The 20,831-nt window shown below is 36.9% G+C and overlaps 1 protein-coding gene across 19 annotated transcripts in view; it reads left to right on the plus strand.

The window, feature by feature from the left end:
• dlg1b (discs large MAGUK scaffold protein 1b) overlaps positions 1-20,831 on the plus strand; it is a 126,496-nt gene that overhangs the window by 81,594 nt on the left and 24,071 nt on the right. For 11 of the 19 annotated variants that reach the window (XM_028473660.1, XM_028473661.1, XM_028473662.1 and 8 more), the window contains 6 exons: positions 9,952-10,044; positions 10,690-10,743; positions 12,041-12,091; positions 13,866-13,990; positions 16,642-16,811; positions 19,295-19,431. In XM_028473660.1, the coding sequence (XP_028329461.1) occupies positions 9,952-10,044; positions 10,690-10,743; positions 12,041-12,091; positions 13,866-13,990; positions 16,642-16,811; positions 19,295-19,431 (630 nt within the window). Of the gene's footprint in view, positions 1-365; positions 631-9,951; positions 10,045-10,487; positions 10,548-10,689; positions 10,744-12,040; positions 12,092-13,865; positions 13,991-16,641; positions 16,812-19,294; positions 19,432-20,831 lie in introns of those variants that run through there. The other 8 variants (XM_028473665.1, XM_028473670.1, XM_028473673.1 and 5 more) reach the window with 3 other exon arrangements.

Raw genomic sequence — 20,831 nt, forward strand, 5'->3', positions numbered from 1 at the left:
AGTGTGAGGCTTTCAAGACTGCAGAAGAAGAGGAGATCAGAGGGCTGACTTTCTCCCTCTCTGCGCTCACTTTAAACACACACACACAGCCACACACACACACACTTTTCATCCTGTTGTCAGCCCTGCAGTCTGTCGCTGCTGTCTGCTTCACACAGACACGGCTGCTGGTCGGCCAACCCGGCTGCAGCGATGATGCCGTCTCACCGCCGCTGCATCATTTCCCCCCCAGAGCCTCCTTTACTTTGCTTTTATTTACTCATAAAACCCAACGTTTGATTTTTCAATCCTGGCTTCTACGAGGACGACCAAGTTGCGTCTTTTCATCTGAGCTGAAAAAATAAGTGGCGGCGGGTTGTGGGGAGGACACAAGGTGGACTAACCCCCCCCCCCCCCCCCCAACCCAACCCCCCACCCTCCTCTCCTCCCACACCGCCATCGTCTGCACTCCAGCCAGCACCACCCCTGCCTGCAGCAGGAGGAGGAGGAGGAGGAGGAGGAGGACACTCCACCACCTTCACCAACACAGCAACAAGCAGCATGTTCAACTCTGTGTGGTACGCTAAAAAGATGGGCCGCCGCATCATGGGCACCCTGAGGAGAACTAAGCGACTCCACCGGCGCCTCCTGGTAGGTCGGTTATCCCCCCCACCCCTTCCAATCACAGCTCCACCTTCTTTGACAGATAAACAGATCACATTGATCCTCTGAAAGGTCAAGTTAAGGAAGGGGAATTACTACTGTACCGTGACTCATTTTCTTCTGGCGTGTGTGTGTTTTTTGGACGAGGCTGTGCTCTCTTTACTGTGTGGGCATAGTGAGTGAAGTGCTGTGACGCCGCTGTTAGATGGGGCAGATGTGTGTAAAACTGGCAACAGGAGCTGCTGCTGCTGCGTCATGTGCCAGATAAGGACTCCTGCAGAATATCGCCTCTTTTTTTTTTTTTTTTTTGCATGTATTAAAAAAAAAGGCCCACTTTTGTGTTAATTTGTCGAAGCTGTTCTAGTCATAATTGGCCCATTTTTTCCAGCCGAGCAGAGCCGTGGGTTAAAAACGTGTTGTAGGAGGATCTGAGGGGATTTGTTGATAAGGCTGCAGCAGCTGTATGAGCAGGTTGGAGCTCATTTTCTCACTGCTTTTTTTGGTGTGGATGAGTGTGTGTGTGTTGGGGAAATGTGGAAGAATATGCCACTACATTTGCCTCAGTCGATAATCGTAAGCATGGCTTCCCCCTCGTCTCACGGCCAACACGTTCCACTGTCTAATCTCATCCAAGCAGATGTGAATCAGCTTTTTGTGTTTGTTTCTTGTTTTGCTTTGAGTGGAGACATCCCTGCATAAACAGCAATAGCATCTGGGCAGATGTGAAGGAACCCCTGCAGTAGCACATGCCTTCCACCGGCGTTGCCTAGCAACCTACAGGCTCATGACACGAAGCACTAGCCCACCACTTCCCTGTATACGTCCTGATGTTTAAACCTACACACACAAATAGTGAATTACAATCAGAATCAGAATAATTTTATTGGCCAACTAGAGTTTAATACAATATAAGTAATATGACTTGGTGGATGGTGTGAAAAAACTGAAACTAACCAGAAACACTAAAAAATATATAAAAATAATAATCTGTGAGGCATTGCTCTTCAATAGTGAATGAACTGCACGTTCAGGAAACGTTTCCTGTTATTTGTGGCTAAAAGGTTACAGTTAATATTTACCTTGCGGTTTTAGTTTAAATTTGTCCTCCACCCCCTAATTTTTTTTTTAAAAAAATAAATGGAAGTCTCTTTTTTTTCCAGTATAAGTATTAAAATACAGTTATGCTAGATTCAGTATACAGTACTTCTTTTTTATTGGTGAAGATTCAATTTTTCTTTTTATATATAACAAAAAATGTCATCCAAGTTTTAATAATATCCACTTTTTTATATATACTTTTCCTACATGAAAAATCCACTCAAAAAGAGCCCAGATATTTTGTCAGAATTTCCAACCATAACATTATTAACCTTATTTAATCTCATTTTGTTCAGCAACATGTGTGTTATATTTTTTTTAATTAGAACAAAACTTCTGAAATTAAATCAGGTTTTAGTTTTTACCCAATGAGATGTGATGAGCCTCACTAAGTTGTTGCCTTTTTGTTTTATTTCCTTTATATAAGTAAAAAAAAAAAAGAAAAAATCCTTTTTTTTTTTAAGTTCTGGACTGCCATGTTTACTAACCACGAAGGATTGATTGGATGAGGTTGCGTTTGTTTTGTGCTGTATCAGTGCAATACTGTTTGTGATCTGCAGGTGGCGCTGCAGTCATGTAATAACCGCCTCTAATCCTGATGCTGCCCATGTGTTTATTTAGGATTTGTTATCTGAATTCCTCTTAAAGCAGTTTATTAATGCTGTTGTAAATTGTTTGTTTTGTCTACAGATTTTTTTAAACAAGTTTGTAGGTTGCACACTTGCTTTAACGTTTTTATTTATCACAGCACAAACTGTATGGGCCAGTTATTTCCTATCGTTGAGGACCTCGCATATAGTAAACATCTCATGTATAAACTTAAAAAAGAAGAGACCAAATTTTGCACAATCAAATGCAATTTATTTTCCACAAAGGCATCTGTATAAAATAAAAAGTTTGTCAAAATGTACAATTCTTTAAATAAAATAACACCAATGAATTTAATTCAAAATTAAAAAAAATATCAGGCTCTAAGTGTAGCTACATTTATGAACTCTAAAACAGTGCCGTGCCAAATGTGCCATGTGGGTAACGACATAATGGGTAGAAACCACAACCCTAACCCAACAAAGGGTGGTTAGGGTTAGAAATGGCACGACTAAGAACATATGTATTATGTTCAATTCACCATGAAACACACAGAGAAAAATAATCGCAAAAAATAATGATTTACTCAGTAACGGTTTGGTGTAAGAATGTAAAAAATTACTTTACTTCTTTTAAAACCTACTTGAGTACAAGTAAAATGACTGATTTAGAAATATACTCAAAAAAGTACAAGTACCCATAAAAGCAACTCAATTACAGTAACGTAAGTATTTGTAATCCATTACAGTATGTCTTCAAAGAATAACTTTTACGTCTCAGTTGTTAGTTTGCTTCAGTCTGACTCATAATACACACAAAAGGACATCAAATCGTATTTGTAAGTGACCTTTTGCCTGATCATTACTTTTGAGTAGAGCAGATGAATCTGAACTCTCTGTTCATATAAGAATAAAAATTAGATTAAATATCCTCTCTAGACTTTTAGCTTGCTTACAACATATTTGTGGAATTTTCTTTTCTACCATTGAGGAACATGGTTTGATTACTCTAGATTTTTGCTCAGAGGCTTGTCATTAGTCACATTTTGTTTAGATTGAATTAGAATTTCAGACTTGTCATTGCTGTCGTGATAAACCATGAAAGTATTTTCAATCATTCCAATATTTTACTGTGTTGGACAATATCCAGCAATTATGAACTTATATAAATGATCAAATCCAAATAAGAGGTGCAGTTTCCTGCGTTCACCAACAGGTTGGCGGCTGCATTTTGTCAGGATTTGGGGGTGACATCGATTATTCATGCAGCAAGTTGAGGCACACACCCCCCCCTTTGTGCTGACATGTGCTCCGCTCACTGGAGCCAATTAAATTGCATGGGAATGAGAGAACACAGGAGGGAGGGTGTCACACCAAGGGGGGTGGTGGTGGGGGGGCTATTGTGCCATTGGAGAGAGGCGGTGTTATCACGACTGTTAGGATGGGTGGCATGGTAGAGACAGAACAAGCCTGACTAAAGAGCATTTTCTCATTTGTTATTTAACCTTCAACTGGAAATCTTCACTGGGAAGATGACGACATATTACCCCCAGCAGGAGTTCCCTTCTTCCAAAGCTGTGAACGGGTCTGAGAAGAAGCTGCCACAGGTTAACTTACAGGAGTCGCTCGCTTACCTACATCCTCTTCAGAGGCAGCATGCCATTGAGCTGCATCGCCAGCAGCAGCAGCAGCAGCGACAGCAGATAAAGGGATCGTCTCTGTCCACCTTCACCGCCTGCGCGGTACCAGCTACCTGTCGGACTCGCAGTCGGTTCCTTAATCTGAGAGACAGCGTCAAAAAGAGTCCAACAAAAAGTACAGCCAAAGTTGGCAGAGCAGAAATTCCCTGGATACCGTTTGCCTTCACTAAGGTATTAAATGTAATGTTAAGGAAGGGGCTTGGTTTTGGAGATGAATGGAGAAGGTTGCGTGTGTTGTTGTTTAAGGTTTGGACCAACTATTTGTCTATAAAAGTTTTTCCCAAAGTCAGAGAACCTTTTTAAACAATTTGAATGACATGTTTTGAAACCGTTTAGACCATTTTAGTTCAGGGGCCAAATACGGAGCAGTTTAATCTCAAGTGGGCCAAAGGTTATTGGAGGTAAAACAAGTAGTTTCAACAATATTGTGCTCTAGTTTATGCTTCTACGTATACATAAAATGCAAAAGATGTAAGAAACTGACAATATCCAAGCGGTAAGTGATATATATCAGTCCCAACAGGGTCTTCATTTTACATTTACTAGATTTTGTGACCAATTTCTATTTAATTTAAAGAAATATAATTTAATTGAGGAAAATAGAAGTATTTTGTAATAATTTTGAAGTTTTTCAACAATGAAAAATTACTGCATTCATGCGATAAAAGCAACTGTGAGCCCCTGCAAATATTGTGATTCATATTTTCTGTCTTTTTTTTTTTGTTTACTTTATCCTGTGGGCCGAATTATATGGTCTAAAGGGCCGGATTTGGTCTCCAGGATTGGCACTTGGTTTAGACTTTTTTTTAAATTCCTTTGAAAATACAAATTCATAGTTTTTCTTCCACAATTCCACAAACTGGTTTACTTGAGTTACTGCCTTATGGAAAAAAGAAAAAAAAAGCAACACACATGCAATACTTTGAAAAAAATGACAAATGTCTGGAAAAATACACATATTTTTATGAATAAATTAATTCATCCAAGATACATAAAACCAAGAGCATCAGACCAGCAATGTGATTTCTTTGGATTTTTGAGTAAAAAAAAAAAAAAAACTATTAAGACTTAATACTTGAGAGCTAGGATGTTAAACCTACACAAGTTAAAGTTTGAGTCGTGTGAGTAAAATCAACCAGAAACTTATAAAGCACAAATTTCTACCATTGTTTTTTTTCTGCCACTGTTCCATACAGTTGTGTGTCTGATATTGTACGAGTAACTCAATCCAGTTTATTGAAAATCAATATCTACTGTTTTTCACGCACGGCTGTTAGCTGAATGTGTCAGATAGCGCATGTCATGATGAGACGTGCTTTGGATTGATCTGAAGCTTTTTTTCTTTTTTTTTTTAAACAAAGGTTTTCACGAGATTTTGCTTATAATGAAGGACAAAATCAATATTTCTTTGAACTCTGATGTGTGATAGTGTGTATGATGTTGCACAAATGACATTTATGCTATGTTATTGGTTGTTGGCACAGGTTTTTTTGTCTTCGTTGGTGCTTTGAAATAAGAAACTGTGGTTTTTTAACTTGAGTATTTTACTTAAAAGATAATGCAAAAAGATAACAGGCGGCCTCATCAAATCACTTTTTAAAATGTAAATACTGGTTTTCCTGCAGTCATCATTTCCTAATATAAGTATTGGATAGCGGCCACCTCAGTAGAACTCTGTAATTGCATTTTTATTTTTACATGGTAATGTTTTAAACTATACTTATTTGTTAATGTGCTTGATAGCAGAATTACATCATAAGTACTTAACAGATTTTGACAAAATGTTAACCTAATACAGACCTGATGCCATGGAAGATTGCATTCAATTTTGAAGGCGATTCTGGATCAATTAAAAAAAAAATAGAAAAATCATTCATCATTGATGAAATTGTTGAAACTTTATATCTCAGTTTGTAATTGTTCACTCTTTATGAAAGTTGACTCAGTTTTGTTGGTTTGGTTCCTCGATTAGCCTACCGAGTTGAATTCAGATCAGATCAGGATTGCACAACTATTCCTCAAGTTTTTTAAAATTCTAGTCTGTCTTTGCTTCCACCCTGTGATGGTGCTGCTCCCAGTCTGTACAATAGTGCTCACTTTTAGCCATTGTTTTACAAAAAAAACTAAACAAACACACTTTGCACCTCTGTGATCCACTGGGTCTGTTAGACCAGCTCGGTATCTTTGGGGAGCAATTAGAAACCGCTATGAGTGGCTTTGTGATCGGCGTTCCAGAAGTAGGGCTTGTAGATCGATGAGGTCGATGTGTCGGGGCTAATTTTAGCGGCTGTTGGTTTTCCATGGGCCCTCGTGGCTTCTGCTGTAGCAGCACAACAGTTGAGCCTCTTTAAACGCTACACTTCCTGCCTGCAGCTTCACCAGGTCCTGCTGTTGCATAATAGAGGTCAAAGCATTAAAAGCCTCCTCGTTTCTGCTCCTCTATCATTGTTTGTGCGCAACAAGTACAAAGAAGCTGATTTTTACCCGAGCCATCAGTAAATGTATTTGTACAAATACAAGTTTAAATTGTATTTTGCCTAGTGGTGGGACTCAATTACAAACATTTATCTGTTTTTTTTGTCATCTTTGTTATTAATTAATCTAAATTAATGGGATAATATTTGACACATGAAGCAACGATTTTCAATTTAAATGGATTTTGGCATATGATTGAATCAATGAAAGCAACAACAAAATTGTGTTTATTTTCATCACGAGTTCTAACGTGTGTAATATGAATAGAGAATATCATGATTGCATTGTTCACAAAGCTAAATAAATGAAAATTAATGCCCACGAAGCACAGCAACGACTTCTTCTCTGCTTCTCCCGTTTCTTGTGTTGAAGTTTGTGCATCAGTATTTTGGGTATAACGGGAACTCATGCAATGAGAACAGTTTCGTCCTGTTTAAAGTGTGGAAAAAAGTGATTAACTGCGTGTTTTTTTTGTGCGCTATTTTGTAATTACCAGTAATTAATTGCAATTAACGTTTCAAAGTCCCAGCTCTAATTGCCATAGTTTACAATAGTTTAGAATTTAGTTAGGATACATCCGACATTGAATGGAATACTTTTAAGTGATTTTATGAACAGAATCTTGAAACTATATATTTATATTTTATCATTCAAATACTGTACCAACAATGCATTTCAATGTAATAGTCATTAGTATTAATCTGTGTATATGTTGTGCCTATTAGGATTTAGGCACCTTGTTTTTATTATATTTTATTTTAGTAACCACAGTATCCACGACTTCTTGTTTTTCTATATGTTGAGAATCGTCCCCAGTGACATTTGACATTATTTTTTTTGTTGTTCTGCTCAATAATAATAAATATAATGCCTCCCTGATGCTATTGGCAAATGAATAGGTGTTTGTCTGTACGTCTAAGGATAAAAGACGCTAATAATCCTGATCAGATTTCTTGGGACAGTAGATTGACGTGGCATGGTCAAAAGTGTTTGTCAGTTTTTAGCATCACTCTTAAGAAGATTATTCATGAGCGTCATTGATGCCTTTTTATTTGTAAATCTTCAAAAAGAGTTGAACAATAGACTAATGAAACCCCAGCTTTGATTTAGTTTTTGAGACTTAACATTGTAACCTTCTGTACTGTTTCTGTATCGGGCTGATTCTTCCCATGGTGCGTGACCTGTGACAAAATCATTTACTGCAGACATGGGCAACTGGCGGCCCAGGGGCCACATGCGGTCCTCCACTTACCAAAAATACACACAATTACTCAAAGAAAAATTACAAAACATTGTACAAAAAGAGAACAAAGACGACCCAAATACATACATACGACTACAAACTACACAAAACAAAAAAAACTAAACAGAAAAAAATAATTAAATGACTAAATACAGAAAATAACACACAATAACAATATCATTTGAGAGAAAAACAGTATGCAAATCAATTTAAAAAAAAAAAATGACAATCTTGTTTCCTGTTTCATTATTCAGATGCTTATTATCCAAAATGCTGAGATGATTTTCTGACATTGTAGCCCTCGGATCAGGTGATGACTTTTTTTGTGGGCCTCGCTGTGATTATTTTTTTTACTTTGGTAGCAGAGTTATGGTATTCTTTACCCAGTGCAAGTCCAACAGTAAGAATTACTGGTTTGATGATGAATGCTGGTATTGCATTGAAATAAATAAGTCAAACATGTAAAATACAGCATTTGACCACAGAAAGGTTTTTGTAAAAGCAAGTCTAATCATAGGGACCAATTTGCGTTTTTAGTGAAGTCTATAAAAAAATACATTCTACAAGCCCAAACCATACTTAATAAAACGGTGTTTAAGAATATAATTTCTTTAGGGTTTTATTTTGGTGTACACGATGAAACGGCTACCTAGAGTTGTTTAATGCAGTGGTTCCCAAACGGTGTGCTATGGCACACCAGCAAGTTCCTGTGTGGCGTGGGATTTTGTGACAACCATACATATTGCAAAATACAACTACATAAAAAAATTTTTTAGTTTTTTATTTACTACTTTGTTTGCACTCTTTTCATAATACAGAAGCAAACTCTATACCTAATTATTTTTTTTAAATACTTTGGTAATAAATATTTCGTGAGTAATATTGTACATGATGAGTGATAACACGTATACGGTAACACAAAAGGCTTTACACAATAGGTGTGCCTTCAGATTTGTACTTGTCCTTTGGTTTGCCTTGGGCACAAAACATTTGGGAACCACCGGTTTAATATGTCCAAACCAGTGGGCGTGCACTGTAGCTGTTCTCACTCAACATTCTTGAAGCCAAAATACGGCGCTTGGGGCGCTGCCATCTTGCAAGTTGGACGTCATTTGAAGCCAGAGTCTGTGCAGTAGGGTCCGGTGGGAGGAGCCCTGGTAACATGCCCCGCCCATTTAGCGTACTGCCCTGATGACTTGCATAATTATCTTTCCCATTGGAAATTCTACCGACGTCTTGTTCAGATCATAGAGATTACTACAAAACCACCATATATTTCAACTCAAATATCTAGTTTAATGGCGTCTAAGATTTCCTTCACGACGTAACTGTTATTTACAAAGAAAGCTACGCAAGATCCGCGGCTGTCAATCATTGTCATATATGACGAAAAATCCCATTTTTCAACCTCAAATAACTTATTTAAAACAAACTTCACAGAAAAATGAGCACTTGAACACAATGTAGAGTGATAATAACTAGAGTTTAGGTTTGGAAAAAAATTATGTGATGAGTATTTTAACTTTACAGTTTGAACCACATCCCATCTGTTATCATTGAGGAGGCGGGGTTTATGACCTATGCTGCAGCCAGTCAGCAGGGGGAGCTCTAAAAATAGAAGCTTCACTCCAGCGGGCAGCTTGTCCCGTCTATTCTTTTTACAGTCTATGGTCCAAACCACTATGTCGGGTTGATTCTAAAGACTTGCATGGCAATGGTTTTACTCCAGCTTTTTATTCCATAGGATAAATACTTTAGGTCACAATGACCTTTTCTTCAGTTCCCTCGGGGATAAATAAGGGGGGTCACATGTTGGGCGAGCAGGATTATTTCTCTCAAACCTTCTTAATTAAAATATCTGCTTTGACATATTAGACAAATAGAAGATCTTCCCCTGCTGAGACTGTACCAAGAGACCATGGATAAAACAAACAGACATACTTGCTAATGGTCACAGACGTATGTTTCTGAATCCGTGGAGTTGGGATTATATATATAAGAACATTTGCTAGATTTTTTTTTGGATTTACTGTTTAGAATCTACTGCAACTTTGTTTGCTCAAGCTCCTCCTGCCTGGCACCTCAGCATCATCAAATCAAATGTTCCCATCATGTGTATACCTTCCTCCTGCTGTCCCACTTGTTCATCTGTGCTTTGCCGTACTTGTCTAACCTGTGACCCCCTCATCGTGCTGTTGTTCACCAGGCCGAGGCTGCTTCGCCCTCCTCTCCCATAATCCCTGTGATCCCCGTGTCACCAATCCCAGCCGAGACCAACATCATCCCTACGACGTCACAGGTCTTTTTTGTTGTTGTTTTTTTTATTATTTTTGTCTCTTTTTCAAACAGCTTCATCATCCATCAACGGGTTCTCATTTGTTTGCACGTTTTTAGCGTTTCTGTGTTTGCCGTCCAGCTGATGAAATGAAGCAGATTAGAGATAGAAACAGTGGGAAAAATGCCACGTTTTGACTTTTACAAAGCCCATCTGGTTGCTTCTGGGCACAAAGTGAGTGATAGAGAAAGAATGAGGGAGAAATGAAGGCAAGGTTTGAAGCCAAGAGGAAGAAGAAGAGGTGAATGAGCAGATTTTTCCCTTCTGTTGGATTTGATTTTTTTTAGTTTTCATGCTCCCAGATCTGCATCTTCCATCATGTAAACATAAGGCTGTTTCCTCTCTAATCTCTGCCCAAATCCACCGGCTTCCTGTTTGATCCGCCCTGGGGTCTGTAGCATGATGAGGAGAGTCGAGCTGTAATGTCAGCTTTTATCTGCTGCACGGCGGCGGAGCGGCTGGCTTCGGTGTGTGTTCTGGTTACAGAGGGAGGCGGAGCCCAGGAGGCTTTTTTAGGGGTTTATTTATTGTTTTACGGGAAAGTGTTGCTTTTGTTTGGTGAAATATTTTCCCCTTGCGCTGTCCTCATGTGTCGTCTTCTCTTCTCAGGCCAATCCTCCGCCTGTGGTGGTCAACACGGACAGCCTGGACACACCTCCATATGTGAGTTCATTTACAGCTGTTATATAAACCCACAATGGTTGGTTTTACCTCATTTTAAGCAAATACAGTTGTTCTATCAATTTGTTTTAAAAGAGTCAGAATGGAGCTAGTTTTTAAAGGCCGTAAGGAAGTTTACTAGATTGAAAGAAGTAATTTTTAAGACGATTTTGCTTTCCTGTCGCTTCCTTAAAGACCAGAGGAGTTGTTTAGGCAAAAACCAAATGCATTGCTTAAGTCATCTCTCGTATAAAGACTTGACAAAGACTTTTCCCATCCAGACAGACCAAAAAAACAACTGTCCTTGTCTCGCTCTGTACTGGCATCAAATTCTTTCACATTAAACCACCATCTGTTTTTTGGTTTGTTTATTTTACCAGCCGCCTGGCCTCTGGTTGACTGGTGATTGCAGTATTGGAGGCCTGTTTTTCTGTACTGGCTTAATTTTTTGGAGACCGAGATGTTATATTTGAGAAAGCTTCTTATGTTAGCAGCCTCTGCTTTATGCCACAGTTACGGAACATTAAGAGCCACAGCAGTTTAGCAGAAAGTATTGTGAAGGATGAATAAAGGAATAACCGTAAATTCTTCAGATTTTATTTATTTGTTTTTGTCTGGATAAACCGTTTATCAATGTACAAGTTTAATGGTCTTTTCTGGAATATAGAAAGTTAGTTTTTATTTCTCTTATTTAAGCATTTTTTTTGCAAATAAGAAGTGATAGAGAAGATGATATAGCTTTATTAGGCAAACCTATTACATTTATTTTTTTAATGTTCTTTTAAGTTTTGTGCCGAAAATGTTATCCTTGATGAGCCCAAGCAAAAGTAGCAAGTGAATAAGACTGTGAACTCTGCCATTTTTGCTGTTGTGTGGTTTTTTTTTTTTTTTCTTATTTTTTTCCCCATTTATTAGTTATTATGTTTTTGTTTTTTTTTTTCCCTTGTCTGCACATGCTGTCCAAGGTCAACACTACGTGTAGTGCAATATTTTTGTGACAGCAATGCATGTTTTATTATTGCAATTAAGTAAACGCATTTATTTAAGGAAGGGTAAGAAAAACTGTATTAAAGGGAGAATATAAAAATAGAGGGCAGTGTTGCACCTTGGTGAGGGGGTAGGGAACGAGGCAGAGGGAGTCAGGGTAGGACAATCTGCCATGGGTCCTTTATAATTTAGTTAATATTTGTTAATTCTTGAGTATTCAAATACAGAGAAAATACTATAGAAAGAGTTGTTGACTGAGGGATGATGGGGAAATTGACGCTAGCATTATTGTTATTATTGTGTGTGTGTGTAGGTGAATGGGACGGAGGCTGAATATGAATATGAAGAGATCACACTGGAGAGGGTAAGGCTTTTGATTTTTCTAATAATGAATGAATTGTTAATGTATTAAGCTACAGTAACTATGACATGTTTATGAGCCACTAATTGAGCTTCAGTCTAACTCGGTAGCAGAGAACTGTTTACACTTTGGACTAGTTCATCTAAAATATATAATCTAATTCAAAACTACAGCCAAAAAACTCCTTAAAAACACTTTGCATTCTGAATGTAAAGTTGGATTTATTCTTAAAACGAGGGCAGAGTTGTGAGGTTTTGTGATCTTTTCACTTTCTTTTAATACAGTGTTTTAATCCTGCCTCTGGTATTATCTCTTAAACCATTAGAGTTTCTTTTTTCTTTGTTGTCGACCCAGTTCAGCTGTGCTTTTTCAAGTGCAAATTATTATTATCAGTGCAGCAGAAAGCCTAAAACATCTCTGCCAGCTGGGTCGCTGCAGCCCTTTTGTGCTTCTGTTTGTTGCTTTAACTGAGCCAGTGCTCGTGTGTTTATTGTGTTGATAATAATGAGTTCATCCTGCTAGGCAAATGGAATCAGTGGGTTTGCTACTGCTCATTGTCATTATTCTAAATTCCAAAGGGTTCACGTCTTATATTTAGATTTTATGTACAACCAATAGTTGACCAGAACAAACCTTTGGCTAAAGAAAGGATGAATTTTTACTACCACATCTTCATAATTCTATTGTCTTAATGTTGCATGATATGATATAATATGATAAAACAGACAAGGAAGTGTAATGTAATGTCTAGTTTTGATGAGTTGACACAATCTGTAGCAGGAGTCACAAACCATTCTGAAACCACGAGAAACATCACATAAACTGAATAATCTGAAGGGTTTCCACCAGTTTCATTTACACTTTGATTTCTGAATGTCACTATAATTAGAGGGAAAGATAAAACAGGATCACTGGCAGTAACTTAAAAATGTAAATACACATTATTTCTAATTCATGCAAATTTTTTTTTTTTAACATTTTCAAACAAGTACTGTAACATCTAATAGGAAATCATCATGTTTCTGTTGTTTTACTAGCCACTAACGCATTTTAATTAATTGTAAAATGTGTAACATATTTGTACAATTTAGCAATCATCATTTGTGACTAATGTGTATCAATATATAATATTTTAAGGTTTAATTTATTCAGACAACTTTTTTGCAGGAAATTTATTTGGAGATGTTTTGAGTGCCAACTGTCAGTCTTCTCTGAGGCATCTGCTGATCTGCTGACGTGTCCTCGTGAGTTATTTCTGGGAGTGGCCAACTTGACAGTTTTGTCAGGCTGGCCACGCCCCCTGCCGTCCAGAAAGAACTCATTAGGACACATTAAAGCTATCAGCAGATGCCTCTGTGGAAGACTGACAGTTGGCAGTCAAAACATCAAAGTAAATTTCATGAAAAAAGTTGTCAGATTAATTGAAACCTAAACATATACAGTATGTCACAATATTTCAGTTTCAGTTCAAATGAACATTTAAAGATAATTAATTTGGTACAAAAAACGTGTCAAGTGCTGCAGTATTTAACTTTACTAAAGTACTGTAGTGTCTACTTCTGTCATCTGTATTTATTTTTGTGACTTTGAAATCTGCAGTAAATCTGATTTTGAACTAAATCTTTCCCTCATTTTCGATGCCAAGTTTGAACCCAAGCACATTTTAAACCTTTGTTTTTCTAACTCTAGCTTGTGTACAGTGAAAGTTACAAGTGATCATAAGTGATTTATTTTTGTATCGCTTTAATTGTTGCTGCTGTCGATGTTGCGTACGCAGGGCAACTCGGGCCTCGGCTTCAGCATCGCAGGTGGAACTGACAACCCGCACATCGGAGAAGACCCCAGCATCTTCATCACCAAAGTCATACCCGGAGGAGCCGCCGCACAGGACGGGCGGCTAAGGTTAGACGATGCTACTGAGATAACACCTACAAATTCATATCTAAACTATAGGAGGACTTATAAAGTTTTACACCCAATGTAGGGCTGGGCGGTATACTGGTTCATACCGAATACTGGTATATATTTTTGTTATATGAATTTTTAATATACTGTACCGCCTTACCGGTGTATTTGATTACACAACTTTCGGAAAGCTATGCTCCTTCAATCAAGGAAATTTAAGTGAAGGAGATAAAGGGACTGATATCTGTAATATCTATCTGACATTGTTGAAAATACTTGTCACCCCCTATTGTCTGATGCCCACTTGAGATCAAACTGCTCCGTATCTGGCCTCTGAACTAAAATAAGTTTAACACCAGCCCTGCTCTAAGTCAACTAATCAAGCCAAGCTTGTCTAGTCTTGTTTCCCGTGCGACGCAGCTTATTGACTTATAAACAAGACAAGCACTCGTCAGTGCATCCGATCTAGCAGATTTCAGCCCCTAAAAATGAAACTATTTCTGAATTTAACGCTTTTGCTGGGCTTTGATTCACTACTATACTCAGCACAAAGCTGTCGTGTTAAAACGTTTAGAACAGCTATTGATAATCATTGTTGGGGTTGGCTTAATGCAAAGTTATGCAAAGTGTTACTGCCCCCCCCTCCCCTGGCTGACAAACTTTGAGGCAGAAGTTCTCACTAATTTATTTTGGAGACTGCCAAGATTTGAATGGCCGTAACTTTACTGAAATATTATTTGATTTCTTAGTGTGTGATACCATTGGAAAGCTTAGAAACCACACTCTCAGCTCAGAATCTGTAAATGCCTCAAAACGCTCCCAAAACGCGTCACACATGATAAGCTCAGTTTGTAGGGTTAAGACGAAAGGTGTTAGGGCTGGTGAGTGTTATGTCAGTGAAATACTGAAAGTACAGCCTTGGTAGCTGGAGTTGAGCTTGTAACACAGACGCCCTTTTTACGTACCCTGCAGCATGATGTGAGCTCTTTTCTGCTCCGAAACCCCCCGCTGCGCTCCGCCGCCTTTCACACCCTCATTTATAATACAGCAGTAAAAGTCTAATGATGATGATGTGAGCACTAGCTGGGATTAAATAGTTGGTCTCCAGTTGCATCGATCATGATCAGATTGTCATCAAAGAAAAAGCTTACGACATTTTACAAGAAGACATTTTTTTTTTTTTTACTCAGACTTTCTCAGCATCACTTTATTCCGATAGTTTTATTTCATGTATTACTAATTATAGTAGAACCCATCAGATTTAATTACATGAGATTTATTTAAACGTTTGTATCTTAAACATAAACAAGAAAATATATATAAATATAAAGCTTAGCTTTTTCTTGATTCCAGCTCTGTCAAACTTTATTTATTCTGAGGTTATAAACATTTACTGCCCAGTTTGATTCCAAGAAGAAAGATCCTCACATAATATGATTTAAGTACCATTTATTTATTTATGTATTTATTTGTAGTTCATTTTGTTACCTAAAATCAAACACATTGAAATACTTTTCAGTTCTTACATATTAAAGGGAATCACAAAGAACCAGAAGGGTGTACAGAATTTGGCAAGGATTTTTAACTGTTTTGTGTATGTATGTGTGCATGTAATTTTTATCCAACAAAAGAAAACCTAAAGCAGTAAACTAAACTTAAAAGATTTATTTTGAATTAAAGTCACTTTTTTTCAAACATCACAAGTAATTTTGGAGAACATTGCAACTTGATAAGTTTTTGTGACTTGTTTTCTTCATTGAATTTACAGTTTCTCCATTTAACTGATGAAAATTGCATGTAAACTGTGGTCCAAACCATGTGTGATTCAAGGGGGAAAGATTTCAACGTTAATTTTATTTATTGTATTTTCATTTTGTACTGAGAAATGATTGATTAGCTTGTTGGTGAGAGACAGATGAAAACACACAAGAAAGTCTAGTGCAGTGATGTCAAACTCACTTCATTTCAGTGGCCAATTACAACCAAGTTTGTTCACAGGTGGGTCGAACCAGAAAAATAGTTTTTTTTTTTGATAAAAAAGTGTAATTAGATCAACATTGTGGCCTAATTCTCTTTTCACTTTGTAAACAATGTGGGTAGTCATCTTAGAACATCCTTAATCATAAAACAATAACGTCTACGTATTGTATTTGACTTTGGAAATTGTTGAATGACAGCACGTGATGTCATTCAACATAGGAATTTCTATGTGACTATATATTAGAGTTTTAATTTGAGTTTTTTATTGATTTCTGCAATCTTCAGAAATGAAAAGAAAAACAGAACAAACACTCAATTGCCCAATTGTTTAATGAAGTTTTACAAAATGATTTGTCATTTAAAACAACTAAAAACCTTAAATGATGAGCATAGGAAAATTAAAAGCTTCCATATATTTCAAAGGTAAATAAGTGAATTTTGGAATTTAGAGGAACCAAAATATCTGGGAATAAACTACACAGTGGTAATAATTTTCATTCCCGTTTTCCCTGTCAACTTTATTTGGAACATAATCCTCCCGCAGAGAGTTTAGAGTTTGACATCCCTGATCTAGTGTAAATGACAGCAGAATTAAACTTCCTTAATTAAATGAATAAAATTGTGTTGATTTAAAGTTGCTTCATCAAATGTTTTCTTTTCTGTTTCAGAGTGAATGACATTATCCTGCGAGTAAATGAGGTGGACGTTCGGGATGTGACCCACAGTCGAGCTGTGGAGGCGCTGAAGGAAGCGGGTTCCTTGGTACGGCTTTACATCCGCAGGAGAAAACCTGTCTCTGAGAAAGTGATGGAGATCAAACTGGTGAAAGGACCCAAAGGTATGAAACTACTATGTAGCACCAACATGGATTCAAGCCAATTAACCACCTGGATATCCTCAGACAATAGTCTGTTGTGGTGGTGGTTTGTTGGGGACTCTTTGTTGTGTTCTTTACAAGTTGAAAGTATTTATGATATAAATTCAGTCCAAACTCAACCTGTAGTAAAGAAAACATATTGTATACATCAAATACAAATAGGCCATCATTTGCTCCACTTCTGATTGGTTCTAATGTTTTGGCTTGTTGCTGCTTTTAAATGAAACGCAGAGTTGTGGACAGTGGTTCAGATATCACTTTAACAGAACCTTATTTCCACAGAAACATCCAGGAATTACCTTTTCTTGGAAATGCCTTTATTTTTCTTTAAAATACTGGCACTCAATTGTCTCCTTTTACTCTTTGTTGGGATGGCGGATGGATACAGGAGATCTGGTCTCTTCTGAAATCTGGATATGGATGGCTTCAAGCACTTTAAACATATTGCAGCTCAAGTTCATCAAAACAACATGTTGAACATCTTGGATTTCATTGGTAATCATGTAAATGTTAAGACCGTTACAAAGTATTTAAAAAAAAAAAAAAAAACTTAATTTTCAGTTTATTTCTTTCAGTAACAAAAATCTTCAAACATAAATCGCAGTTTGGAAATATAAAACATAAGACTGAAACAGGTGATATTTTTGCCTTTAAATTATCTTGGAGGCAACACAAATTATAGAGCCCCAAAAACACACTCAATTTTAATTCCTTTATTTCCATTTTTATTTCTTCAAATACCTCTTTTTTGCTGCTAAAAATCATACATTTAGTTTTTGTAATGTTGATTGATAATTTGTTAATATCAAACATGCTTTTAAGCACTTTTTTTCCCCAGAATAAGTTATGGTTGCTTAATCTATAAACACAAAAAAAATTTAAGAGGTTTAATACATCATTAATGTAAATCCTTCTATTAAAGCAAGGACCGTCTGTCTGTGTGTGGAGCAAATATTTCCCTGACGCAGTGTCTGTTCGACCTGAAACCTTTTTTTACACATTATTTTTTACTCATTTTGGTTTCATTGTATTTTGAAATCACTGCAGAATCACAGTGGGTTACACCGGTGTCATGGTCTGAGTTCACATCGTACTGAGATTTTCTATGCACATCAATGCGCATGCGCGCACATGCACACTACCGAAAAATACATTTTTGCTATGTAAAAAAAAAAAAAATTCATTTTTGTTTATTTTTGTTTTCAAAGTGAATGGACACGTGTTTTATTTGTTTATTGGATTGTGTTAGGGTTAGGTTAGGGTTTTAATTTCAGACCGTGACACCGGACGGAGAGTTAGACCAGAGAGGGAGGAGGGGCGTCTTAGCAGTCGTACTCACTAATATACTAGCAAAGCTCTCAAGTCTCACCCATTGGGTGTGAGACACACACGATAAGCACCCCTGCATTAAGAATTGGTAAATGGTAAATATAGTTTTATTTGTACAAATTTGTCTTTCATCAGATTCTACCTAAACGCATGTCCCATAGAATTAAACCAGGGAAACCGTACATGCTATTTTACTTTGCCCTGACTCCTGATTAGTGGTGGGGGGAAAAAATTGATTGACATAAGGATCGCGACTCTAATCATCCACAATTCTGAATTGATTCATAAACTTCAAATATCTGGGTTTTTTTTTTTTTTAATTGCAAGTCAAACAATATAAGTAGAAACACAAAACCAAAACAACAATAACAACAAAAACCGACAAAGTACAGGACTAAAGCAATTATAAGAATCGGAATCGAATTGTGAGACACCAAAAGATTCACATCCCTATTCCTGATCACAGAAACACGTATGGTTATATGCTCAGTGCATGCCGAGGCAAGCTATCGCTAATGGCCCCAGAGATGCCACTCTGAACCAATCGTGGAGTGTTTTTATGTTGCCGAAAAACAAACAAAGGTCCATACAAACGATGGAAAATGTCTGCGATTTTAAGGATCTTATTTTTGGAGAAAAACAGGTCATATCTTTTTTTAAACACTGCATTGTCTGTATTGACTGATACTATGCAACTGGTTATCGGCATCAGGACAAAAAAAAAAAGGGTATCGGAACAACACTAGTCCCAAAATGCTCCAGGCTTTGCCAATTCTTTCCCATGATGATCTGCTTTTTCCGCTGTTATTTGGTAAATGTCAGTCTGGATGCAGTAAATGGCATCACTCATTATAACATGAAGCTTTGATTCCACTGTCATTGGAAATTCCTTCAGCGGAAGCAAGGATGAGAAGAAGAGAATATGACCTGTAAACAAGTTACTTAACAGTAGTTATGTTCAGCTGGTTCTTTGTGATGTCACTTTATTTCGAAAGACTCTTTTTTTTTTTTTTTTTTTTTTTTTTCTTTTAATTAATATGAGTTTTTAGACTACCAAGCCCTTTCTGCTCTATCTCCTGATCTGAATATCCTCTCCCCTGGTTCATGTGTTGCAGGTCTTGGCTTCAGTATAGCAGGAGGAGTGGGTAACCAACACATCCCAGGAGACAACAGTATATACGTGACCAAGATCATCGAAGGTGGAGCTGCACACAAAGACGGGAGGCTGCAGATTGGAGACAAACTGCTGGCTGTGAGAAGCCTTTATTATTCTGCTATACTATCACTCAACTGTACTAATGACTTTACCACCAGTGCTGCTACACTTCCCGTCATACACTCCAGTGATTTTATGACTTCAAGTAGTTTTTTGCAGGGTCAACAAAGCTCAGAACATCTAATTCTAACATGTGACCTGAACAGATTTTAACCAAGACTGGAAATAGTTTTTATTCAGTTTTCTGGAATTAGTTGGAAAACCAAATGATGTATTTCAACAAGAAATATTTTGACTTCAGGAGAAACAAAACACAAACTTTGAAAATACACTCAGATGAAGCATTAATGCATTTTGAGTCTTATGTAATATTCTCCTAATGCTACCAGTTCTGAGTGATTATGCCCAACTTTTTATTCTATTAATGAAAACATTGTTAAAATTATTTAAATACATAAAAGCCTGTACTAACTTAACTAAAATTAGATAAACGTTTCTTTTCTATGGCTGTTAGGATTTACAGTAAGAGGTTTATCCATACAAATAAACTGTTTTACTTTAAATTTACACTAACAGTGACGGTTGGGGTCAATTATAATTGTAATTGGTGATTAACTGCAAATATAATTAATTGATTATTATATAACAATTATTTTAATTAATTACAATTATGGCGCAATTATAACAGTACTCGTAATTGGACAGATTGGCTGCTGTTGTAATCATAAATGAATTGTTATTGAGTTCTGATCAAGTACTTTGTAATTATAATTGGCATGAACATTTTATAAGAACTGTCATTTCCAATGTCATTTTATTAAACGCAAAACTGTTGAACCGTGTTAAGGTTCTATGGCTTACGCGTACTGTATGTAGTTAACAATTATGTGTTTCATATCAAGTTTACCTGTTAGTTCTCTTGAGGGTCATTTTACCATTAAAAGAAAAATGAAATTAAGGGGTAGCTGGCACAAAACAGGCTCAGACACCCACACCACAAATATTAATACCAATATTTTCATTGATAAGGAAGGAAATCAAGAGATGAAAAACAAATTAGATGATGGATAATATTTTTGTGTATTTTACAGCTGATTTATGATATGGGAGACAACTGACACGTTATCATAAGAGATGCTAACAGAAAGCTAACACAAGAGGACGTTAAGTTTGGGGTTATTTATTAAAGGCTCAGTAATTGTGATTAATTGTGATTTAACTTCAGTAATTGAGAACAATTGTAATTGACTTTCAGGGGAAAATAATAATTTTAATTTTAATTGGAGAAAGGGCTGGTCAACGTAATCATAATTGAGCTGTAATTGAACATGGATAGTTAAAGACATAATTGTAAGTGAAAAATGTAGTTGATCCCAATCCTGCTAGCAGTGATTTCTGTGTTTACGCGTTCCTCTGCAAGCCTCTTGTGTGTTTTG

The sequence above is a fragment of the Gouania willdenowi genome, chromosome 17 (assembly GCF_900634775.1).
Source record: "Gouania willdenowi chromosome 17, fGouWil2.1, whole genome shotgun sequence".
NCBI lineage: Eukaryota > Metazoa > Chordata > Actinopteri > Blenniiformes > Gobiesocidae > Gouania > Gouania willdenowi.